The 26,996-nt window shown below is 39.0% G+C and overlaps 1 protein-coding gene across 1 annotated transcript; it reads left to right on the forward strand.

The window, feature by feature from the left end:
• Window positions 1-38: 38 nt before the first annotated feature.
• On the forward strand, window positions 39-26,562 carry LOC140953230 (uncharacterized). The gene is made up of 8 exons (XM_073402729.1): window positions 39-1,440; window positions 2,726-3,811; window positions 5,014-5,235; window positions 6,660-7,172; window positions 11,081-12,139; window positions 12,618-13,202; window positions 21,618-22,709; window positions 24,078-26,562. Exons 1-8 carry the CDS (start codon window positions 540-542, stop codon window positions 25,283-25,285), a joined length of 6,666 nt encoding a protein of 2,221 aa, XP_073258830.1. The 5' UTR covers window positions 39-539; the 3' UTR covers window positions 25,286-26,562.
• The last annotated feature ends 434 nt before the right edge of the window (window positions 26,563-26,996 follow it).

A 26,996-nucleotide genomic window follows, 5' to 3' on the forward strand; every position in this document is an offset into this window, starting at 1 on the left:
GGTAAATAAAAGGGAAAGCATTGTCAATTTTGACTGCGCGTCACCGCTCGAGTATCTGATATTTATGGTCTCCACTTCGTGTCTAAAACTCAAAGTTCAGGAATAAAATCGAGGACGCAGTTATTAGTCATCTAATTTCATTTTTTTCTCACCGCAGTGCGTAAAGATGGTAAGTTTTGACGAGAGAAATCCCCCCAGAAATCCCGTTCGATTCTTATTTCTTGTCTATGAGTCGTTTCCCGCGCGCGGGCGGTGTACATTCCCGTAGTACCTTGCGGGTAAAGTGGGTTTCGTTCTCCGTGGAATCAACTGAAGATCTTTTCTTTATTTCAAAATCCCTCGTGAGTTTGACGCGTTTTTTTCTCAGTCGTTTGCGGATTATTTAGTTGAGGTGTGGTGAAAATCATTTCGATTTTTGGAACAGACAAGCTGGCACCCGTGTCGGGGAATTGCGAAACTGGAGATCGTTGAAATGGACAGTGGCATGGAAGATTGAACTATATTGTTACATCAAAATTTTTCCGTTGTTAAATTAAAAAATGAGCCATACACCGTTGTGCTCGAAAGATTGTAATTTCAAACACCACGATGTTGTTACTTCGCTTCAAGCTGTCGCCCCCAGATTTAACTCGTCTGGCTCGAATGACTCTTTTCCCGGCCCTGTTCGGGCCACGCGTGGAAACAACAAGGAGGACTTCAAAAAACATGTCCAAAAGCTTGTTTCTGAAGGATGGTCCAAAGATAAGGAAGTTCCTGAACCATTTCAACTTTTAAAGCTTCCTCTTCTGCACTTAGCGAGTATGTTTGGAAAGCACGAGGTTGTGGAATGGCTATTGAATGAAGAAGGTTACGATGCAAAACTTCAAACGTCTATTTCAGGCGAAACGGCTTTGCATCTTGTTGCTCGCCACCTTTACACGGCATTGTCTCCATCTGGATCTCGCCTTGAAAACATGAGCATCACTGCCAAAGTGGCTAATTTTGAGAGAGTTGTTTCCCTCTTGATCGAGAAAGAAGTAAGCCTTTTCTGGGCCAAGGATGAAGTGAACCGTGAAACCCCTTTTCACATTTTAGCCAAGCAACTACTGCAAGCTTCCTCAGGCTTTGTCGACGGGGAACTGGAAAAGGAGGATGTATGTTTGTCATTTTTTTCAAACAGTCTTGATGTGACCCTGAAACTTATGCTGGCCGAGGAGAAAACAAGGCTAAACAGAAGAGATGTAAAACACGCTCTAAGCATAAAAAACTCTGAGGGTAATACTGCTTTGCATTACCTGGCTCAGGCATTTAGGCATGGGTTTCTGGTGCTTAGATTCTTGGTCAAGTCCTTAGGTAACAATGACCTGCTGAAAATCAAAAATTCAAGTGGGCTTTCAGCGATTGATATTGTTAATCAAGTTTACCCTGGCCATGAAAAAGACTTGCTCATTGATGAGGAAGGTAGGTGTACTGCTCCTAATTCCTAGATTTACAGTATTAACATTTCTTTTTCGAATGGATCATGAAACTATGCTGAAGTTGCTGAAAGCTTGTTGAAGGCAAACAAGTTGAGTGGGGTGTGAAAGAAAACGCCCCATCTCATAGCAATCGTAGGCAAAACATGCAGCATGGTACAGTGAATTTTGGCTGTAAGCATCATGTAGTTTCCTGGTGGTAAAGGACATTTCTCCCTTGTACTATGACACATACATGTAAGTCTAGAGGCCAGTATTCAAGGGCAGATTTAGGGGTGGGCCCTGCCCCCCCTCCCCCTTTTTTGTGGTTTATTAAATATTTCAGCATTACATGTTCAATATGGAATCCAGGCATTTGCTAAATTTAAACATCCAGAAAGCACTAGATTGCACCTCAGAAAACTTCAATCACAAACATTTTCCCAGAGGAGCATGCGCCCGAAACTCCCTAGAAAAGGGCGCTGGTTGCAGTCCTGATGGGCGCTATCATGCCCATATTGCCACTGTATCTCTAGGCCCCCATCTATCGCAAAATCCTCTGTCTGCCCCTGGTACTGAACTTACATCCACAACAGGAACAAACATGACTGACCTACATGTACACGCAATATTATAGGCAATTGCTGACCAAAGTATCTACCAGCAGTTGTATCGAGTGAATTATTGATTTAAAGGATTGATAGATTAATGGTGCTTCTGTAAATGTGGGTCTCAGAGAACCGAACAGCTACAACATTGCTAAGAGTTTACAAATTAAAACAATAACCACAGATTAAAATTTAATAAATAAAAGTGATAAGATAGAACTAGATCGATAAGAGCAATGTTGATTGCATAACTAAAAAGGAGTAGAAATTGTTGTTGTGTGTTGGGGTTGTGGTTGGTGATAGAGCGGGTTCCTAATAGGCTCTTTCAGAATCTGGCATTTACTTGGCTAGGGTTCTGGATTTCAGATTAAAGGAAAGCAAGATTCAGGATTGCAATATGAATAATTATGAGCAGGACTTTGTGATTTTATGGTTTAACGTTAGTTTGGTCCAGACTATGAGATTAAAGAACACTGTTAGTCAAGCTATTGAAGCACCCTTTTCTGGACTCTCTTGAAGCTGAATGGATTCTGGAGTTTGTTTACTTGTCAAAGTCTGTTTACACTGGAGGTCAAGCTCAGTCTGTACAAGACTGTTTTCTCCCCATAAAAAGAGGTTGTTATGATGGTATCATGGACAGTCTGCTATGTTTTCATCTTGTTTATGTTTCTCTCTCTGTTTTAGTGAAGAAAAGAGCTTATAAAGTTGTCAGCAAAAGTTATCAGAACACGGCAGGCAAGCAATTGAATCTTTTAGAGGTTCTTCATACCAGTGGCCCAAATGTTACATCAAGTAATTCAGCGGGAAAGAGTGTAGTTGGTGTTGAAACAGCCATTGCTAATAGCTCTGTCAACAGATGCGCAATACACACAGAGTTGTTCCCAGGTTTGTGCTCTGCTGATTGCTGTGAAACCATGGATGCCGTTGGCACCCTTGTAAATACCCATACACCTCTTTGTCCAACTGGCTGTGATCTGCGCCATCATTTGTTAACAAGTGCTGTCTTCAGTTCCTCAGTCATGTTCCGTGCATACAGTGACCACTGTGTGCCAGTGACCTTTAAGCTGTGCATTCAAGCTTGTTTAAATGCAGGGTGGGAACGTGACATGATTGTTCCAGATCCACTGAGTTGCTTGCAGTACCCATTGTTGCACTTAATCTGCCTGAGTGGAAACTGCATTGCTGCTGCCAAAGTCATTGAGGAAATGAAGTTCAGTTATTCTGTGTCTCATCAAAGTAAAGAGACACCTCTCCATGTTGCTGCTCGGTATTTTCCGGTTGCCTACTCAGATGGCAAATTCACAAGTTCCCACAAGATAATTGCCAAGTTTCAGGGCATCCTTGACTTATTTACTGATAACAACAATGACATGTTATTCATGGCTGATGCTAATGGAGATACAGTGCTGCACGTATTGGCTGATTGCTTCTGTACAACATCAGCTCTTGTCAGCGGAAGCCGTGGCTTAAATGGAAGCCATCGGAAGACTTTGGTCACACAGAAACGCTGCTATTTCGAAGCCATTAAGCTTTTCTTAGAGACAATTGCTGATCTCATAGTGAGAGAAAAAGTTTCCAAGGAGGTGATTGGAAAATTTGTCTATGACAAAAATAACAACTCTAGAACATTCTTGGATCTTCTAGATGCATGTCCTGACAAAGTGATGCTTCAGGTTTTCAGTCTCCAAGCCAGGGAGCTGCTGCCATTTTGTTTTGAACAATCTAAATCACAAAGCCGCAGCTGTCAAATACAGTCTTTTGAGACAGAAGGTTTGTTGCTTTCGCAAGTGTTGACTTCAATGTGAAGTGTGCAAATGATCACAGCCAGTTAATTAAGCTTTTTTTTTAAGTGTACAGTACATGTACACCCACCACTTCCCCTGACAGGTGTGGGAACTTCCATAACCTCTGGCCAGAATAGTTTTTACATCCCAAAACTCAGCAAGGACAAACTGTAAAATAAGAGCTTACTCAACAATGAGATGAGGTTGTACTTGCATCTGGATAGTGGGAGAGCTCATATTTCAACCATGGTTTGAGTAAAGTGTATTGCACCTATCCTTAGAGGAATGTTATTCTTTGTATTGAGCAGTAAGGTTATATTGTTCTAAAACAAGATCTGGCACTTTATTTTCCTCCTTTTACTAATACATGTAGTTTTGTAGAACAAAAGGAAGCTCTCTGTTGAGTTGTTATGAGTAAATGTGGGAAAAATATTATTTATTCTTCTTGACATGTAATGAGAGTTATGGCTTTCAAGCCAGCAATTCAAGATTTAGTATCCTTCCTGTTCAGAGCATCTTCTTTACTGGTCTTTTACATTACAGCACTTTGTAAATCTGATTGTCCGTGAGAAGTTGCCCAATGGGCAGGGCTCTAGGCAAGATATCTTGAAATTAAATTGTTACCAAAGTCTAGCAAGCAATAGCCCTGGGCAAGCAAAATATGAGAGCTGCTTACCCAAAGGTAAGCTGGAATAGCCCAGCCATGTTTGATATATTAAAATTCTAACATGACTCCGAGGCTTTCAGGGCAAAATTGCAAATTTTTCATGGCTTTATTGTCTTGCAATTCCCAGAAAAGACTTGAACACAAAGAAAACCAAACCAAGTAAAGAAAAATGACCAGAAAGCCTCAGAGTCATGTTAGAATTTAATATATCGCACATGGACTATTAAAGTTTTTTTTTTGCTCATTACGTTTCTCTTTTAACAACAAAAATAACAATAAAATACATGAACTTTTATTGCACATCATTTGCCTTTCATTGTACTGATCATTAGTCATTCAGTCCACTGTTTGAGACACTTTCCCAATTGTTTAAATGAGGGGAATGTGTTGCTTTTGTTCTTACAAATTTATCAAACAATGTATAAATCTCCCTACTGTCTCGTGTCTGAGTGAAGAACCTGGCAGGAAAAGAAGTGTGCAATGTATCCATCTATTAATATTATTATGTTGTCACCTTTCAGAAGGTGGTTGTCCTGTGCAAGATCTTGTCTCATCACCATCAAGTCTGCCTTCAACTATGGAGGTCAGGAACACCAATATACTGCAATATCAGCCTGTTCCACCTCAAGTGATTCCAGTTGAGTCTCCTCCCGTTACTGGTGTGGTACACAACCCTATGTCACCTACACGACCACAAGCTCAGGTCCAAAGCATTCAGTTTTCAGGACAACCTGCATTGACAGGTATGTTGTAGACAGATACATACACAGAATATATCTATCACATGTGTTGTTTGAGTGTGAGGGAGGGGCTAGTGCAGATTGAAAGTGTATATGACACTTTAAAACTGATCTTCAGTCCGGAATATCCCTAAATTTAGGGACGGGGCAAACTGGTCATGCGACACTGTTCAACCAATGAGAAGGCGCAATTTTGTTTACCAAAACATCAACCAGGTGCTCAAAAATTTTTCACAATGGCGGAGGGAGGCAGAAAGAGCATTGTTATTTCATCTTCCTTTTAAGAGATGCTGACAGTAGTCGTCTAGGTTTCACATTATTTCAAAGGAACCATTTGATCTAAGAGAATAAGAGTATTATTCATTGCTAGGAATCATTGGGGTGTTTGAATGTTCCAGACTGATCGCAGAGGTCGTGGCTTCAGTGGCATGGCTTGCAAGATTTTTGATAGAATAAAACCGATCCCGACTAAAAATAGCTGTAGAGAATGCATGAAAATTTCTTGAAATCATACAAAACAGGAATGGTACCACCTATTAACTTCTACAGGATGAGAATCAAAGACCAAGTCATTATAACAAGAGTTAAAAAGTAGTTCAAATTTAATAATTTTTCTTGTTTCGTGTTGCCAGCACACATGGACTTCATGCATCTGGTGCTTTCTTTGCTTGCTGTGGTACCTGCAAGGTTAAAATCCAACCCAGATTATCAGTGTTCAATGAGTAGCGAAATACATCTTTGACAGTTGAAATTTGCCTTCTTTCTTTGATTTTTTTTAAACTGTGGATGAACGTTTGGAGAATCCAACAGTAAATAAATCTTTTCAGATTTGGTGAATTTCAGAAACAAGGCAGTTAGTATCTACCTTGGAGTTGCGCTTATGATCTTTAATTTTATCCCCACAAATTCGGCAAAGTGAGGCGAGATGTTAGACGAGATGTTGAACTGCTGACCAGCATTGCTTCGAGGTTAACTTCGCCTAAATTACATTTAGTCACATAATATTATTTTAACTAGTACCTTTAGCACAAGTTTCATTTCTTTTTTAAAAAAAAAAAAAGATTATTATTTTTTGTTATCTATTTATTAATTTTGTTATCGCTGTTTAGGTTTTTTTTTTCAAGAGTTTTTAAAGGTCTCAATTCCAATCACTTGGAATCCACAGTGTTCCCCACCCAACCCTCACCTTCCTTTCCCTGGGGATTTGTTGAACTTTAAGTCATATTTTGAGCTACAAAGCTATGAATATTATGTCATAGTTAAACCTTATTCTCATCACAAACTATCTCCAATTGATCACTCCTAGAGAACATTTTGCAAAATGAAGTTTGGAATTAATTTTTTTTTTCTGGAATTTTGTTATTTGATATTCTTGGCTTCAAAGGGTTAAGCTCAATGCAAACTCATGGACTCCTCCATCTTGACAGGTAACCCTTCCCAGCAAATCTCCGCTGTTGCACCTCCTGCACAGCACATACCAGTGATCTTCATCAAGGACGAGCCCCTTGATTTGCAGCCTGATGCCCAATGCTTTTATTCTGTCAACAACCAGGTTGTTGGCTTCCCACAGGGACAGAAGAGGTCCATCTTTCATCCTGCCTCTACTGTTACAACCATAGGTCCCAACCGTTTATCAGTGCAAGCAACTGGAAGAGGTGTTGGTCAGCAAATGCTCCCATTGGTTCCCCAGTCTTTTAGAGTAACTCCCGTGGAAATAGTCAATGCACACCAGACTCCTGTCCCCACCCACTCTACAGGATCAGGATCATTGCAAAATACACAGTCTGTAGACAGTACTTCACAGAATTTAAGAGGGAGTATTGATGATACCTCCAGAGATCACTTTCTGCTACAATCAATGGATAGGAATAGGATAGAAAACTCAACCATTGAAGAATCACTTCAACTAAATGCAGACACAAGCACATCTTATACCATAGGTTAGTTTCTCTGTCCTGGGTTCTAGCCAAACTGATTCCTCCCTATATTTAAATTGTGTGGTTCCAGAAAATATCCATACCCCCTGCCCCACGGAAATTCATTAGAAATTCCGAGGGGGGGGGGGGTCCATGGGGAAACTACTTTTCCAAAGGGTAATGAACCAATTACAAAACATTCAATGAAAGCAATGTATGATCGATCTGAAGCACAAAAACATACTTATGTACGTTGTTTTGAAACAAAAGTCAGTATTCCGGGCCATTGAGATGAGGTTAACATCATTAGCTCTAATGTTTATGGTTTTCTTATAGTTAGCTAGCTCTACAATCTTTGGAACAAAATCGAAACGATTTAAAATGGCAGAGTTAACTGGAGTCTTGTCCCCAGACATTCAGCTTCGCCTCGTTTTCGTCTGACCTACCCTTCTGTTCACTGAGTATCACTTTTCGCTACCTTCACATGCAGGAAACATATTTTTTAAAGGTTTCGTGTTTTATCAGTGTTTTTAGGGGGTAGTAACTCATAAAAAATGTGATGAGACGAGAGTACTTTCGTTCCAGTTTCTTACTCAACCTTCAGAAGGCCCGGCTACTTGGCTAGTATAAAATTACTTCTGCAATCGTGACAGTGTTCATGTAACCTAGCACGTTGCGGCATGTGTTAGTTAAGTTTAAATTGGATCCTTAAGTAAGAATCAGCCTGAAGAAACGGACAAAATGTATTAACAAATAAACAGCCAAAAAAGGAACCTTGTAAGTTTCTGGGGTTTTTTGCCATTGTTTGCAAAGTTGTTTAATTAAGTGAGTAAACCTTAAGTTTTCTTCATAACATTCGCTTCAGAGTAAGCAAAAAAAGGTAGAACAATTAACATTTCAAGCTTTGCAACTCAAATGTTTAAGCTTATAAGCTTACATAAAAACAACACAGACATAATTTGCAAACTTGATGGTAAAGAAGCGTAACATTTAGCTGAATAATGAGCTTAACAAAAGTTTACACTATTGTAATAAAATTCTACCATATTTTTGTAACTGAGTTAGTATTCACAAAAACCACTTTGAATTTTCGAGGGTGGTAAGGAGTCCCCATTTAAAAATTCTAGAAATTCTTGGGGAGAGGCTGTTGGGGGGGGGGGGGTGCAAATCAAAGAGTCTTCTGTGGGGGCGGGGGGGGTATGGATATTTTCTGGAACCACGTGGTGAATCATTTTATGGTAAGGAAGAATAAAAATCTACCTTGAGTAAATGTTACTCTGTCTTTGGATGATCTCAATGTCCCAAAACAACATTGACTTGGGTAATAAAGTTTTGTTGTACATTAGCATAGTACAGTAGAGCCCAGTAACTCAAACTCTGAAGGGAAACAAAAAACAGTTCGAGTTAGCAGGGAATTCAAGTCCTCGAGGCAAATTTCAGTCAAATTTTGATCAAGGGAAAGGACATTTATTTTGAGTTAGGGGGAAGTTCGAGTTATCTGAGTTTAAGGTATCGAGGTTCTACTATATGTCTTTTGTGTTATGTGATATAAAGTTCAGCCTTTTTTTTTTAATGTCTGACCAAAATTTTGTTTTGTCCCCAACATTGTGTCTTAATAGGACATATGTCCTTTCAAGAGAAAAATATTATTTTTGCAGCCCTGAATAGTCAAAGGTGCTTGAAATGCAACATCCGACAGAATCAAATCTAAAACTTAATTTGCTTTGCAAGTTTTGAGAAACAGTATACTACTGACAGTATGTTACCAAAATCTGACCCTGTCATGTTTTATAAGTGTAGAACCACAGGCATGTTAAAAATTAATACATCTGTAAGGCGGTGCTCTAAGGAAAATTTCAGGGAGCCCTTCGGGCTCCAAAGCATTTTAGTTAAGGCGCCCAGACCCCAAAGTTGGTTGCCCGAATAAAAATTTTGGGGAGCCCTTTGGGCTCCCAAGCATTCCAGCTGGGGTGCCCAGGCCTCTCAAGTTGGTCGCCCAAGTACATCTGATGAGGAAGTATCTTGTACGCACATGAATCTTACTGGCCTGGTGATCACCAAACTCGGTAATTTTAGCTTTTCGGTTCGACAAAAACCCGCATGTTGTCTTATGACACCCATCAAAGTTTTTGTGCCATTCAGATTTAAAACCAGAGACGTGAGCAATGTCGCTGATTTGTTTAGGTTTTAAAGACGGAAAAGTAAAAAATTTCAGCAGGTTTACGTAAACTTCATTAAGATCTTTGGGTCAAACATAGGAAAACTGTGCTTTTTATCAGTAATACTATACTTGAAAATAAATTTTCAAAAGGTGAATCAATGCGGCATGAAATATAATGTAATGGAGTTTTATACTTGGCAGATCAAACTCAAGTTCCCTTGAAAAATTCCGTGAAACAGGGAAACCGCCGCAGCCCCAAACCTATTGTTTTAATAAAAAATGAGTCCTCTTTAATTTTCTTTTCTATATTATCAGTGAATCTTTTAGGATAATTGAGCTTTTCGTGGGTACGGTGGAAGCGTAAACCAGCTCTTCTTTCCGTGTTTTTATTTTTTATTTTTTAGCTGCTAAATTCAGCCTATATATGCATGTATGCGAATTTAGTTTTCGATACATAAAATGCCAAGACAACGTGGAACTGCCCTGTTTCTAAAAAACAATAAAAACGATCAGAACGATCATATCTTTTCTTTTTATATTTCGTTATTTTATGTAAAGGGAAGAAAACAATCATAAGTTATGTTTAGCCAAGCAGACACAGCAGCCAAAAACCGTAAAAACATTACATTTGCATACTGGTCAATACAGCAACTTTTATTGTCGTTTTATACAAAAATAAATTGCTCTGCGTTGCAAGCCGCGCTCTACGTCTGTCAGAAAAGTATTGACAGTTTCTCCTAAAAACTGTACTTAATGAACCATTCCATCTGAAACAAAAAATTTTAAAACTACTTTAGAGATGGTACAAATCGAAATCCGTGCCGCTTGTCACGTTCAAAGTGATGGATTATGTTACTTGTGAAATCATGCAAAACGACCTTTGAACATCGATGCGCGCCCGTTTCTTTCGTACAACATTCGTAAAGACATTTTCTGTAGGGTTTAGTAAACTCTGACTCAACAAGCCAACACTAGTATGTTAAATTTTTCTGCCCGATTAACTGAACACTGCATCAGAAGCAAGAGTGCCCGGCCGGGCGACTGGGAACTTTTTTTCAGTTGCCCAAAGCTAAATGTTAGTCTCCTCAGGCAACCGGGCGCCGTTAGAGCACAGCCTTGCATGTGGCAATTTTGTGTAATGAGGTGATTTATAGGGCTCGTATGGGAACGGAAACAATTCGAAAAAACTTGCCTCATCTTAGTCCATCTTGGGGCGGGGGGTGGGTGTAAAATGAGCACCCTGTCGACCTCAAGTGTATCAGTTATTATTTCTGTCATGAGTTATTGATGTAAAATATGGTTGCTTTACCTTTACCTGTTTACCTCTACTGAAGTGGATGTAAATAATTTAATATGCACTAAGTCACCAACACTGGGGTAGTGTGTACCACTCAAGTTGAACAAAAATTAATTAGTTTTCCCAAAATCTTGTGGGCCATGCAATGCAAATTAATGTCGCAAAGTAACATGATACAGACTAACTCAGGTGATCAAAATTGGTAACTTCAAAACGTTCACAGATCTTCAGAAGTAAAACTCCAGTGTTGTTGGATTCAAGACTCTCTGATCAACAAGAAAGTGCAATTCAAATCTTAAATGTATGAAAATGTTCTCTTCACTCTTCAGCAACCAACATAAATTCTAGTAATCGGGGCCTTCTTGACCCCATTATCTTAACCATTTTATATAATGGTGTTTAACAGGGTTTTTTTATGTCAAAAAAATGCAATGCAAATTCACACTTAATGGCAGATGATCTCTTTCCTTTCAGATAAATGGCACACTCCCATGTGCAGTTCAAAGTGCATCATTGAACACCATCATCTTGTCCTAACACTGTGCGGTCACTCAAACAGAACCAACTACAGAAAAAATAGATTTCATCAATCCCAGTACACCAGATCCAATTTTGCCCACTGCATAAGGAAGAACCTTATTGAGGGTTTCAACAAGAACGCTGATGTTTTAGATGGATTAGAGAAATTGCAATTACCCCTTGTTCACCTTGCTGGCATTTTTTTCAAGTATTGTGCCATAGAAACCTTGTCATATTTTGGTTTTGATTTGAATGTGCTTTCACAAAAAACTGGTGATTTTCCCTTGCATTCAGTTTTGAGACATAACTATGAAGGTATGAAGGTCTACAAGGGTACAACCTTCATGAACACTACCTATGGAGAGAAGGTATTTTCGAAGGTGTTGAATTCTCTCACAAATGGGCTTAATGCTGTCGAGGTCCTGTCACAACAAGACCGAAATGGTGACACACCCTTCCTAGTGGCAGCCAAGTTTGTGATTGACACATCTGTTCATGACACTATGCAACAGGTCATTACAGCATCAGAAATTCCTGATTCTACTCAGGAATGTGGTGGGAGCAATTCTCAGATGGGCAAATCATTGAACAACTCTTCAGGAGTCTGCAATGCTATGAAAGCAAACAAACAACAACACCGAGCTGATTTTCACATGGGTTGTATTGGAGTCATGATTCAAAAACTTCATGAGTCCAGTATAGTAAATCACAAAGTAGACCTAACTATTGCAAAGAAAGTTCTGATGGTAAAGAACAACTGTGGAGAAACATTTCTACAAGTTTTGTGCAAAGAGCATCACATTGCAGCAGCTTGTATCTCCAAGGTACTGTCCAAATTTCCACTGGGCATTTTAATTGACTGTGCAAAGGAATGTATTCCTGAGTCCTGTTGGCCAGATTGCGTTCGTTCTCAACGACGTTCAGTCAAGCAAAGGGAAATTGCAAATGTTGCTTACACAAGTGAAACTGTCCACTCTGCTCTGGAAACCACTCCAACTTCAAAGAGAAAAGAAGGTACAGTGCTTCTCAGTTGCTTTTGCATTTTAGCCAGAGAAAACAGCTGACATGTCGTGACGCCACTACTGGTTTTCCAACGAAATGATGTCTGGGAAACAAGTGCAGATATTTCATACTGATAACGCATGTACGCAGATCTGGGTATTGCTTCTGATTGGCTGAAAATTTGCTTCAACGAATAAGAAACACTAACCATCTGGGTAATGATGTGTTATTAGTACAGAATTTCTACAGTTGTTTCTCAAATGTCATTTTGTGGGGAAACCAGTGATGGCGTCACAACATGTCAGCTGTTTTCTCAAGCTAAATTGTATTCCTGTTTCCTGGATTTTAACTCAAATTTTGTAATTGACCACCAAAATAATAAATTGGATTAACCCAAGCAATCAATAACTGATTACCCAAAAAACTTGTCATAGATTTATTCTACAGTGCTATACCTTGTCACATATTTTGACTGAGGATTTTGTTATAGATGCCCAGCCTTCAAAGCCAGAGTCACCGAGGCGGTCTTCAGATGCAAGAATAATACAGCCTTCACCAACTACATCCACAATAGATTCTGCGATGGATAGTGCTCCATGGTCCTATTCTACACCCCTTTCAGCCACACCTTTACAAAAGGAGGAACTTGGATCTGTTAGCCCTCTTGATGCCATGCTTTCTCCAGTGTTAGCAAATCCATCACAGGCAACGCTGCGACCAAACACTAAACGCAAGATCATTGACGCGTTAAAAGAGGATTACTCTGAGAGGTTAGAATTGGCCGTAAAAGGAAGGAATGAGGTTGAAGAAGACATCCTCAAACACAAAAAGAAGACCAGGGAGTTAACAGAAATAATGTCAAAGAAGAGGGAGGTCATGCGAAAGATGGAGAGAGAGCTCCAAGAATTGCAGAAAGAAATATGGCATGAGAACCAGGCTGTTCAAGCTTTGGAAAATAGTTTGGAGCAGTTCACAAAAGAAGAGGATGAAATGCAGAAAAACCTGGCTGTTCTACAAGGTGTTGATCCCGAACCAGCAGCCAAACAAAGCAAAAGCTCTGATCAAGAAAGTACCCTCTGAAAAAGGTGCATTTTTATACAGATGTTAGAAACTGGGTTGTTTTATCATATTTTTAAGGACTGTTTGTATGGAGATTCCTTGTGCCAAAACCAATGAAGCTGAAACAAGTTGTTTGGTGTCCCACTGATGAACAGTCAGTTATGACAGCTAGATACTTGGAGGAGCATTGTATCCCCATCTTTGATAATAATATCAAAGCTTATGCTTAAGGAATAGAACTTAAAGATGGCTTATGCATTATGAGTTAGTTCCCTGATCTGGGGTTCATAACGGCCAGGGTATAACTTAAAGGTCGGAACACACTAGGTGACATGTCACTGTAGCACATGGCAGCGACAAATCACTCTGTGTGTACAGGCTGGGCGATAAGTCGCAGCAACAAATTGCTCAGTGTGTGCTGGAGAATTTTTTTCACCACAACAAGTCGCACAAATTCAGTCTGATTTAATTTTGTGCTACTTGATGAGAAGAAAAAATTCTGTTGCCAAGACAGGTTTTCACAAAAGTTCTCCGGTACCCCAAAGCAATTTGTTGCTGCAACTTGTCACTTTGTTTGTTCTGCCCTTAAGTCAGTACTGCCCACTTTCCAAACCCCCAAAAGCTTTAAACACATAGTAATGTGCATCCCAACCCACCAATCATGGAGCACCATCCCTGATTCTTAGTAACCTGCTACTTTCCAACTTTCTGATTGGCTGATGGTGACTGGATTTTCTTGGCCAATCATAAAGTGCTTTTTATTACATTATTTTGCATACGTGTTCTGGGCAGAATCATCTTAGTTATAAGTTAGATCCAGATTGATGCCTCCTCGCATTCCCTTAAATAATACGTTGAGAGAGAATTTGATAAAAGATCAAAGCAATTTCCTTAAGTGATCATTTTGTTGATTCTGATAACCTTTTCTCTTTTTCTATGTATGAATATTCTGAGGACAAAATTGATGTTGGCCTCTCTTGCGACGTATATGTAAATAGTTGATGAAAGAGGGCCCACTTTCAATTCTTAGTTACAGAAAATTCACTTTCAACTTGATGAACAAGAACACAGTCAAAAATCAGTTTATTTTTCAAAACACTTATTCATGGGCCTAGTAACATTTTCAACCTCCCTCAATGCTCAAGTGCACATCTCTCCAAAGTTTATGTGAGGCTTTATGTAACAGGCATAGTTTACACTTACTTCAAAATTTGTGACCTGCTCAAAAACTGGATTCCTTGAATTTTCAAAAGCTTTCTTAAGTTGTAAAGAGCTTATAACAAAGGTTTTGAGAAAATACTGTAAATTTTTATGGTTAATGTATTATGATGTCCATTTCTCATTTTATATAATGAAGAGGCTACATTGTTTTGTTTTTAAACCAAGCAAAACACTTTTAGTTAAAACTATATACCATACTCAAAATAATGATAATGTAAAGGTATGTCACATACCATTTATTAGCCACAAGTGAGGTCATTACAGGGAAATCTCAGACTGAGGCCTTGTGAGGTCAATACACCAAGGCCAAGGTCTGAGATTTTGCTGCAATGACCAAACAGATGAGGTTATCAAGTTATTTATTATATGGCGGCCTTTTAGGAGCTATTCTTAAAAAAATAATACAGTAGAACCCTGTTAATACAGTCACCAACAGGCCCAAAAACTTTGACCGTATTAAGGACGGTTTTTTACAAGAAGATGTATAGCTGTTTTGCTAGGCGGCCTAAAAAAGTGGTTGTAATAATGAGGTGACTGTATTACCAAAGTTGCCGTAAGGCAGGGTTTCACTGTACAATAAAAAATCTTGCTGTTGCTGTGTCTCTTCATCGCTTGTGCTAAAGAAGGGTCGGTATGCCAGTATTTTTTTTTGTCTCCTCCCTGCGCTCGTAGCTTTTACTCACAACGCAAAAAGCTGAGTCAAGAAAAATTTTCATAATACCCGGCCATTACAAGAAAACCTTGCCTGCTCAGCAGCCAGTCAGAGTGTGCATACTATTGTAGCCATATGATAAATAAATAAATTATTGATCAAGGTTAATTATAGAGTTTAATGAAAGTATATTACATCTATTAATAATCATGTCCGTGTTATTAGAGACCCTCTTTTACATACTGCTATGAATGGGTGTTTGAGACACCTTAACTATGCTCTTACCTGGAAATTAGTTCTGAGCAGCAATTTATCTTTCCTAACTATCTAGTTTATTACAGTGTAGTTTTTTTTTTACTGCAGGACCTGCTTTTATGAAACTGAGATGGTTGAACCCAGGGTTAAGATAAATTTTCACAAAGCTCTCTTGTACAGTAAAATCTCACTTGACCTTTATTAATAGTGTTGAGTCTTGACTCTAAGATCCAACTATGATAACAAAGTGATTTTTCCAACCAATCTGCCAGAACATAAAATTATTAATGTAGTTGTTACTAGAAATTGACTCTAATCCTGGGTTAGTGCTAATTGGCTGTTCTGGAACTGGGTCTCAGTAATGTTGTTGATTAGCTTTTAGTGGCAACTCAATGATTTTTTTTAACTACTTTACCTTATAAGTCAGTCTAATTCATTTTTTATTTTTATGACTGAAGCACAGTCCTTGAAACATAAATGAACTTGTTGGGTAACAAAAGAAATGTCTGTCTTAATATTAATTTTGTTCATCAATAAATGTGAAGTTTGAAAGACTGAGACATTTATAGCAACAAAAAACCTTGTGAGTATTAAAGGCCTTACCACTGTATTGAAGTTTTTTTGTTTGTTTGTTATTGCCCTCCATGACCTTAGTATAAAATATATATTTTTACATTACCTCTTCTTTTAGTACACATAAGGTACACATGGTGCTCTGCTGGAGAGCTCCTCAAAAAATAGGAATCCTGATCCTGTGCGCCAGCTCAATGATAAAACGAGGGGAACATAGTTTTGCATTTAGGGTTGAATTGGAATAATCAGGGATTATGGATATAGCCTGTGTAGCTGGTGGTATTGTGTTGGTGCATGATTAAAGTTTTGACAGCGGAGCGGTGATCCAAAAAAGGAATGGGGATGAGGTGTTTGAAATCTCACTCTACTAGTACACAATACTGCCAGCTACGCAGGCTAGGATTATGGGGGAAAAATCGACCCTACAACAGACTGAAAATTATGAAGTAAAATATACCCCTCTTCCAGAGATAAAGTAAAAGAGTGGTTTTTATACCCTGTTCCAGAATCAGAAAGGAAAAAAGCATACCATATTGAGCGGAAAATACCCATGTTGCTCATAATTATATTTGAAAAAATTATATGGGAGTACCCCTCTCCTGTTATCACTTCTATAATAAAATGTTGTGATAATATATTTCAAAATTGATATCCAACAGCATAACACTTAAAAATCAAAGTAAAGTGTTATTCATCTGTTAGTATGAACCAAGGTTTGTTTGATGTTCTTGTTTAGACCAAACACAAACTTTATTTAATACAAATTCAAAGGAACCTAAAATGTTGTTTCTTAAGTTATCCATATAAAATGAAATTCTAAACAGCTCTGATACATTTCAAAACGTCTGCCAATAATAATACTTAAGTACTCAAAAGATCATCTTTGAAATAACGAGTTATTTACCTATTCACTGGTTATAATGTTATGGTGACAAAAACAACCATAACAACATGTTGTGTTGAAATAACCTCCATTCAAGGCCAAGCAAAGGCTACTCATTGATGTTCTTTGTCAGTGGTTATTAAACTTGCATGCTTCAGCTTGACAAAATCATTTATGATGGCCAGCAAGTTTTCATCAAAGTGATGACTGTCAATTCCTGAACCATAGCAGTACACTCGAGATCGGCCTGATCGGGTAGGTCTTACCTCACTGGAGGTGGCTTGAACTAATGAACAAAGCATTTTCCTACAACCAGGGCACCCTCTTATCTTTGCATCATCGATTTTGAATTTCTTTAGAAAGTTACCAGTAATATCATCAAAATGACGCGTGCACCAATCTACTTGATCATAGTGCTTCCCCGGTTCACTAAAAGCTGACAGCAAACACTCGACTAATCCCAGGAACTGAGGGTACAGGGAATCAAGGAAGACTTCTAGCCGTATGATTCTTTCTGACAAGACATACTGAAGGGTATCTTTTTCAAGATCTCGAAAATCTACAGCTTCCAGCATTGTCTTCAGTTTCATATTTTTGAGGAGGTTATCACAACATCCCTGGCGGATATTGTCTAGGTGATAACGGTCTGCCAACAGCAATAACTTCATCACATTTTCTTTTGTTTTTTGCACATCAGTAAGGAACTTGACACATGGTTTGAAGATAAGCTGAACTTGGTACTCATCACTTAACTTGAGAAGGTACTCCACATTGTGCACTGAAAAAGACAAACCAACTTTAACAACTTGCCTACCAAGGACGTATATATACGTCCTGTGTGAGGTCACTCCAAGACCCAGGACTTATAATATGCTTCCTCAGACAAATGAAATATTATCACTAAAAGTCCAGTTGTTTGAGTTGCCTTGAAAAAACGAACTCTGGTCTTTGAGAAAGGTAGCCGGTTGCTGGGTGTATTTTGCTCTGGTAGGCAAGGGTTAAATGGGTGACAGCTAATTAGTAAATAATGCATGTACTATGAAATGCAATAAACCTACCAATTGCAAAAGGCCCCTTAAATAAACGAAAGAACCCATCTCAAAATATGGGAACTGGGTAGGACAAGCCTGGGTGCTTTGATAAAACAATCAATAAAACTATTAACAATAAAATTCAAGGCCTAAAAATATTTACTAGAAAAAAGCTGACTTTTCAGTGTCAATTCCATTAAAGCAATCAGAAAAACTACGTAAAATAAAATTAAAAGCCAAAAATTATTTACTTACAAAGCCGACTTTTTAATGTCCTTTTAAACAAGTCCTTAACTCCCAGGTTAATAGTTATGAGGACTTCCACCTCAGCCAAACCTTACACTAGAGTTGTTACAAAAGTCAAAATTAAAGTAATAATTTTAAAATACTCCTGCTGAAAAGAAACTTACTCGTAATTTCTACTGGTTCTTGGATGTGCTGATAGTAAATGTGCTGCAGAAAGTCCAGAATTTCATTTGCCTTTTTCCCAGGCAAAGGAATTTCACTAGATGTTGCTTCGTTAAATTGACCAGTAAACATGGCTTTGAATACTGGGGAATTCATACAAAGTATTAAGCGATGGACATGAAACTTCTCCTGCTCCACCACCAGTACCAGATCGCTCTCTTCCCACGGGTAATAAAATCTATGTTTTCTGTTCTGTCCCTCTGAACAAAAATTAATGCAGAAAAAAATACTTCAGTACCATGTAAAACCATTCAACTACTTTGCATATTATAGCGGAGCTCTTGCGCGCGAAGCGCACACATTGGAGCACCAGAGGTGAGAAAATTTGGTAATCACGTGACTGACTGACCTCCCAAGAGTCTGTCTGCACCACAGGCATACCAATGTAAAATAATTCAATCAAAAGGTATGGCAACTGATATGCAACTCAAGGTTTTATTTGGATAGCAATCGCATGGCCTCCCGGACTTTAAGAAAGAAAAAACAACAACAAAGTTGTATCTTTTTCGATGTTGTTTTTGACGTTTCCATTCATGTGGATAACAAAGAAAGAGCCAGAATGAGTGATTGAAAACAAAAGAGACGAATTTTCTAGGAAGAAAAACATGAAAATTCAAAGCGGCTGTGAGACAATGAGAAATGCTAGCAGTCAGCAAGGAGCAAGGTGAAAAATTATGAGGGGCAGTGAAAAATAAAAGCGAACATGAACACAGGAGACAAAATATTGGGTAAGCACATACGATAATTCCTCCATAAAAATAATCTGTAACTAGGAAGTTTGACAATTTAGTCCTACAAAACAACATTGTAGTTGTGCAAAACTACGGCAAAGAAAGACAAAAAGCGTGCTGCACTTGCAAATTTGTTTTTCTGCTAATTAGATCTATTGATTTTGATGCCATTTTCATTGCCGTCCCCATTTAGCATTACATGATTTAATTTCTTTTGTTTATAAGTATTATTAATCAGAGCTTCGCTTTTAGCCCTGGCTAAATCTATAGGTGGTTTTCATGCAATCTCGGGAGACACAAATAACAATGGTGAAATGAACAAATGCTGGTGGACAAACAAAACAAGCTAATGAGCAATCTTTTGTTTACCGTCCACCAGCATGGCGGCAATGACGTAACGTGAAAACCACCTATATAATAAATTTTATACGGCTCACTTCATATAAACAGGTCCTGAATTTATCAAGGCCAAGGAAATATGTGTTTTATTTGCATGTATGTATGGGATGAGAGAGAGCACCTTTCAACATTTTGGGTCAAATTCTCCACTGTTTGGCGATAACCCGGCCGGGGGTGGATTGGGGGGGGGGTAGGCAATTTTGGACCTGACTGGTCCATGGACTGGTACGTAAATGATCAGTCGATATCACAATCTCATGATACACTATCCACACACTCGTAATCAGAGGGAACACCTGTGGAGTCTAGAATGGGGGAGTACTCTCTTTCGGAACCGTTTTTGAGCCGCAAAAAAGAGAGGCGTGTTGCGTGACATCCTTTACCTTTAGGGAGTTAGCGTTGCGTGACATCCACGGAGATTAAGCGGTGGCGAATGCTCGCTTGGAAGCCGATACAGTTTGTATTGTTTAAAGAGGGTTTATCTTTGTTTTTGTACCATTTGGCCTATGACATATCTTTAAAAAAAACGCGGATCGTATGGGTATGCGAACTCTAGCTGGCGATTTCAAATGAACCCGATCAACGAGAATAGGGTACAATCGTCGCTGAATTGTGGAGAGGTTCTTTTGTATCCCTTACATTTCCTAAATAAATGCGTCTAACGTTTTTTAGCCTTCTTCACAGCCACTCAGTGGTTATGCTTTATAGGCCGCCTCCAACTCAGGTTAACATTGGGTTTCCTTTGGATTATTAAAAGCACATTTCAGAATACAAGATCATACAAGGACTGAAGGAGAATAGCACAATGCGGGTGAGGACTTACCAGCTTGTTCGCGGCTCGTCTCTTGGTCAATTTCAACAGTTGATCTTTCAGTAGTCATAACAGGAATATTATTACAAGCCATGCCAAAAAATACAGTCAAAACTACAACGACTATGTAAGCTTAAATATGCGGCCGGGTACAAGAACGGAGTCGATCCAAGGAACGTTCCCGCCGCTTCAAGGGCAGGCGTGGTCGATCAAAGGTTTATACGAGAAAACCGCAGCCTGATGACAGCCTAATAGTGATTGGAGAAAAGCTGAGGTGTTTTGACATCCCAGAGGAAAATCTATAGTTTGGTTGTTTTTAGAGAAAAGTTGCCATGGGTAAAAATGCGTGGTTTCTTTTGACTTCGTACTCCTTTTAGTCTTTCAGCCAACCTTCAATTATTCTGCTCCTTTTCTCCCATTGTGGTCTCTCCCGCGCTTCTCCTCCCGGAAATGACTGCTTCGGAAGCTTAGTTTGCGTGGCTTCGGCGACACGTGAAAACAAAAAAAAGCGTTTTCCCCCCAACGAACCCCCAAGACCCCACTCTCCCCTGGGGTACTTCTGGGAATTCTTAGGAGGGGTGTGCAGCCCCAGTTTTCCTTCAGACCTGGCATTTAAGTAATTATGTCATCATTGCTTTTAGATTGACAGAAAGAAAAAAAGATATCTTAAATTCCATTTTCGAATTCGCGTATTTCTCTTCCTTTCTGACACATTTGAAATTGAAACGATAAATACGCTGATACACTCCCTTTATTCCCTCGAAAACCATACCCGATTCCAGACCAAAATGGGCACAGTCTATTCAGGGGCGGATCTAGGGGGAGGGTGCAGGGGGTGCGCACCCCCCCTCCCCCCTGAGATTACCTGCGGTTTTCTAATACAACTGGTATTCTGCAAAACAAAAAACTATGTGGTTTATTGGTGTTGAAGTAGAGCAAGAGACGAGTGCACCCCCTCCTCAAAAAAATCCTGGATCCGCCCCTGCTATTCCCGTTTTTAGACCAAAACGGCGCAAAAATAGGAGCCTAAGCTCTTGGCAAAAACCATACCCTTTGGGGCGGCAGATACCTCTTATGTAAGGGAGTACCCCCCAGGTCTCTCCGAGTCTGTGCCTCTTGTACATATATTTTGTGGCACTTACAAACAATATAAGAATAGAATGTTTTGTCTTTTCGAGGGAGATACGCGTCCCTTCCCGTTCTTTCTTGCACCTATGTCTTGCAAGCGCCTGCTACGCAGGCTATATCAAAGCATTCTCGATCCACTTTTCTGATTTCATTTTACATGGACACAGACAACAAATTTCACCACTGTTGAAATTTTCAGTAAACTGTTTTTGAGAACGAACACTTCATGACCACATACATGATGAATGCTCGTCCTTTTGCTCTCCATTACCCGTAAAGACCGCAGGCTCAAGCTTGGGGCGCCTTCGGGCGCCTCAGGTCGGTTCTTACTTCATGTAAGCGCCATGTATATGAGTCGATCTGTCAATCCTTTCCATCGACAAAACGGTTCAACAATATCGCTGCTGCAGGTTCATACTATGACATCAGAATTGCCTTCAAACCTTAACCTTTTGATGAGTGTTATGAACGACGAATCAAAATGTCACACTCCGTTTTGTGCTAAAGATTGTACCATTGACCATCATAACTTAATCAAGGCCTTGTGTATCGAGAAAAACAGGAAAGAAAATTCTCGGTTTTCTTCAAAGTCTCATGTTCTTCTCAGGCAGTGTATTCAGTTGTGCGAACAGAACGGCTGGGATCGTAACAGCGCAATTCCTGATGATCTTCCCGAGCTGAGGCAGCCTTTGCTGTATTTAACTTGTGCATTTGGAAAGCACCGAGTTCTAGAAACTCTACTCAAACTTGAGTTTGATGTTTCTGTCGTGACAAAAGATGGCAAAAATTGTTTACACGCGCTTGTCGACCACTTCTACCGTGTTGGTAACTTAAAGCAATGCGGTGGTTTTATGGCCATTGACAAGAGACTAGATGTCTTTGAAACTATTGTAAGTACATTATGTGTTCGAGAGCCAAACATTTTCTCGATGAAAGAAAATATGAACAGTAGAACTCCTTTGCATACTGCAGCGGAAAGCGTTGTGTGTACAACCAAGCAGTCACGTGTGGATGGAGCGCGCTGCGATCGCTTTAAAAGAGCGAAATATTTTCAGCGTTGTCTAGAAATTATGCTCGAACGTATTCTTGATCTTAAACGCAATTCTTTGCTCCCTCATGATAAACTTATGGAAGCCATCGCAGCTCAGAACGATGAAGGAAACACCATCTTACACATCTTAGCAAAGAGCTCATCCCTTCCTGGCTGGGAGTCCATCCAGTACATATTGACAAATTTTGGCGATACCGAATTTCCGAACATCAAAAACAAGCACTCGCGAACGGCGTTTGAGATACTCTCGAGTACAAACACAACTGTTGCGAGAAAGTTGTTCTATCCAAACGACTTTGGCATTATGGAAGAGAAAACAGGTAAGTTTGAGTTTGCTTTGTTATGAATGTCTTGTCAAAGAACTGTCAAGCGGCAACTTTACCCTCAACAGTACCCTGCAAACAAAGTATCCTTCGATCTTCCTAGATAAGATAGGAAGAGGAAGGAGCCTCTGCCGACCAGTCTCGTTCCCAGAGGCCGCAATCCTTTTGTACGGTGACGGGGATCACCCCATCCGCTGGACAAAAGTAATGGAGGCTCTGGGGCGAGATTGTCTGCCGACTACCTCAACAATTCATATTGAGCATGCTCCAAATTCAAATGTAACCAAGCCTCTTAGCCTTGCTTTCAAACTAACAACCGCGCGACTTCTTGAAGTTGCCATTCAAAACAAATGCAAATAAGCTTTTAAAATCTTGGAAACTTGAATTCTACTTGGAGTCTCATGATCATATTTTAAATTAATGTTATTAATGAGCAAACACAAAAGAATAGACAAAGAAATTATTTCTTAAGTATTTTTATTTAAAAACACATTAGTTTATTTCTTAAAAGAACTTCGCATAGCACTTACTGGATTATGGATCCATTCACTCCAGTAAAATTGGTCAAGCACTTGGTTAAATCCAAAACAAAATCCATCTCAAATCAGGGTGCATTTTCTTACTTTTCTAAAAACAGGACTAGTGCTCAGCCACAGTTTACTAAACATTAAATCAATGATTTTCTCAATGTAACTGTGCAAAATCAAAGCAGCAGCCATATTTTATTTTGTTGTGGAGCATGGGTACAAAAAAGAACTCCACAATAATATTATATGCATGCATGCACAGTTAAACTGTTTTATCCAGTATGAAACTTGTCTGACTTATCCAATTTGCTTTTATCACCTATAATACCAAAGAAGCAAAGAGACCATGTCAAATAGCAACCTGACAGTTTCTCAATCGATATATGAGATGGTCAAACCATTTTTTTTTTGTATAATCACGACAAACGACATGGCCTTAAAACAGCAATAGAAGTCTAGGTGAAATGGCAACAAATGACGTAAAGATGGGTTAAATACCATCAGGGACATGGCCTACTCCTCAAAACACGAAATGACTGTATTTGAAATTCAGACTAGGGACATACATACCCCTCCTAAGAGAGCCTCACCGATAGGAAATGACCCAGTACACTGCAAGGAAATACACTGTGTGGGCTAAACAAATGGCCCAAGTAAAACGAAAAATTCACTGCGGTAATCTTGACAATCTGAGCAAATGTTTCTTCAAACTAGTTTTCCTTCACTTCTCATTATTTCTCTTCTCTCAAACATCTTCTGTGGTGGCCATCATTTTACACTTTTCACTGTTTTGGGGGGTATTATATTAAGCTATAGTGCTATTTTGTGTTTGCTCTAGACTCTGTTGTCACTTCACCACTTAACTCTGACCTACATCAAAACTCTGAGGTATCTGTATCTGGGGAGAGTTCAAGCACACCTTACTCAGAGTCAAGAAATGGCTGTAATCAAAGGGAAGCAGTCAAAGATGTATGGAGTAAAGCAGAGCAAGTCAAAGGAACCCTTACCAAGGGAATGCAGCATGGCTCAACACTTACATGTAAATCACTTGAATCTGTTGTTCTTTCTCTTCATAACACAGCTAAGGGCACCAAAGAAATGTCCTCGCCAAACGCAGGTGAATGTGATAGTCACTCGCATGATGCTGTAAGAATTCAGTTATCACCAGAATGTACTGCCCTTAATTGCATACATCCCACAATGTTGCAAAATGGTGACCAGTCCCACACTGATAGTGATGAAGGTGTAGTGTTACCAGTCTTATCAATTGAAGGTCCTTACCCTGTTTTCCTGCCTAATTTTCAAACATGTGGGTCAGAAACAAATGGAACCATATCTCCACTACAAGAAGACATTAAGCAGGAAGTAGACTTAAACCTATCCCCAAGTGATGTTCCTTCATCATCTCCAAACAATGTGGAGGTTGAGGTTCATGGTAGTGCGTCACCATCAACCTTATACTCTTGGACACAGAGGCATGAGATTGACGAAACTACAGTTACAGCTGCTGCGTCAAATGGACTTTCCTATGCAGAGTGTACAACTGAAAGTGCCGCTGAAAATGAATGTGGCACTTCTAACGCTAACGATCCAGGAAAAGCAGAGGCAGAAGGAGGGATTATAAAGGCATCATCCAAAGGGGACAGTGCTTTTTTTGATTTTCTATTGACACAGGAAAGGGAATTTAACCCAGCAATGAAGTTTCAAATTGTGGAGCTTATTAAAAGTGAGTATGGAAAGAAAATGGCAGTCTTTGATTCTGAATTATCTCAAACAGAGATAGAAAAAAGACGTTTAGAAGCAGAAATTCAAAGTTCCCAAATGAAATTGCAACAGAAAGAGGAGGAGAAATTAAGGCTGTTCACTGAGATTGACAATCTTCAAAAGAGCATTGCTGTCGCAGTGGAAAGACAAAAAATGCTGGCTGAGCAAGCCAAGAAATTAAAAGAAGAATCTAAAGCTGTTAAGCGGAAAATTTCCTCATGTGAGGAGGTTGAAAGAGGACTTTGTTGTAGTCCAGCTGTTAAAATGAACAAGTTGGCATAAAGGTAAAAAAAAGTATAATACATTTTATTACCATGTAGGGTGTTTGATTAGAAGAAGTTTATTGAGGGCAATCTTGCTTTTTCATCTGATAATAATTCTGTAACCCAGGGGTGGGTACTCCCATAATTATAATAGTGTGTATCACCCAGGTTCTTAAACCCTGACCCTTTTTTAAGGATAAAACAAACGAAAACTGATACCCTATTTAAGGCCCAAACCGGGAAAATGAGACCTAATTCAAGACATAAAAATACTTAGGATTTAATGGCAACACAAAAATCTTCCTTAAATCGGCTTCCTAATATTCTAAGGTAAAGTTCAGTTCAAAGAGATGATTAATTTTGTTTCTCATGTTGGCGTTTACACTCTTGAATTTTAGCTGATATGATAACGGTACAGTCTCTCTCCTCCACAGAGGCTTCTTTGTGTTGTGGGGAGGCTGGGGGGAAAGAAAAAGAGAGTGGAGGAGAGTAATGGTACTCTTTCTAATGTTCACACTGGGATAAAAGCACCAACAAGGGCAAAAATGATACCCTATTTAGGGATGGAGACCCTCAAATACCATACCTTATCAGGCAACACATACCCATCTAGCCCACATATGGAAGTACCCATCACACCCTGGGTATGTAACCAACGTGTACATGTATATTAACATTGGAAGTGTCCAAAAATCTTAAAGCATTTTGTGAGGTAAATGGCAGATTTGTGTGTTGATCACTGATGATACATGTAAGGAGCCGGGAATTTATTAATCTATTGAGAAAAGGAACACTTAAAAAAGAAAATAGAAATAGAACACTTGAGAGGTGCAAAAAGTACTGGCATTCATTAGTGCTTGTCCTTGACCAAGGGAATGAATTCCTTATTGAGGATGCCTCCTTCGCCAAACCTAGTAACTTACAAAAAGTAAAAGGCTCCTCTTCCAAGTTCTTTGCTACTGCTTCACAAACATTCATGCTGATTGCAGTATATTAACTTATTGTTCACTTAATGGGATGTTATATGGCAGAAATTATGAGATCATTACAAATATATTTTCCATAATGCTTTGTATCTTGACTTGATGACAAAACTTTTTTTTTTAATTTAACTTGAATGAAAGATATTTTTTCTCTGTCAAGGATTTTGATCCTTTTATGGATTAGCTATATATATAACAAACATATAAATTTTATGTAATTTATTATGGTTATCAAATTTTGATATATTTAGCTTTATTTATGCATGTAAAGAATGTATTATATGTGCTGAAAATCAAAAAGCCACCTTAAAAATGCATGATATTTAACTTTCTATACAAGAGAGCTTTTTTAAATTGATTTCTGTTAATAATCATGAGCGCTAGGGTAAAATTAAGCCTCTTCCTCTCTAGTTCTAAATCCGTATAATCTTTTGAGGTCCTTAAGGTAGCCTGCAAATGGCAGATGTTTCTCCTCGCTCATTGCCGCTGAGGGATGTTTCGCGAAACTTTCAGTATTTTGGTTAGGTTTTGTGTTTTTGTTATTATTTATTTTTTTTTTTTCAATACTGAGATCCACAATCTACAAATGGGCCAAACAAAAGTTCTTTTTTGGCTCAGTCCCACTTTTCATGGTAATCGTGGTAAGCTGTGGTAAACTATAGCCATCCTTTAAATACAGCCGCCTCTCATCACTCCTTAACATTAGGGACATTGGTCTCAGAAATTCCATACTAAAGGTTTTGGGGC

This window comes from Porites lutea, chromosome 11 (genome assembly GCF_958299795.1).
Source record: "Porites lutea chromosome 11, jaPorLute2.1, whole genome shotgun sequence".
Taxonomy (NCBI): domain Eukaryota; kingdom Metazoa; phylum Cnidaria; class Anthozoa; order Scleractinia; family Poritidae; genus Porites; species Porites lutea.

Bases quoted from the DNA above. Each gene is read 5' to 3' on its own strand.
- LOC140953230 (XM_073402729.1), top strand. From the start codon at position 540: ATGAGCCATACACCGTTGTGCTCGAAAGATTGTAATTTCAAACACCAC. The intron at 1,441-2,725 runs GTAGGTGTACTG...TCTCTGTTTTAG, and splicing joins CTTGCTCATTGATGAGGAAG to TGAAGAAAAGAGCTTATAAA. The intron at 12,140-12,617 runs GTACAGTGCTTC...ATTTTGTTATAG, and splicing joins AACTTCAAAGAGAAAAGAAG to ATGCCCAGCCTTCAAAGCCA.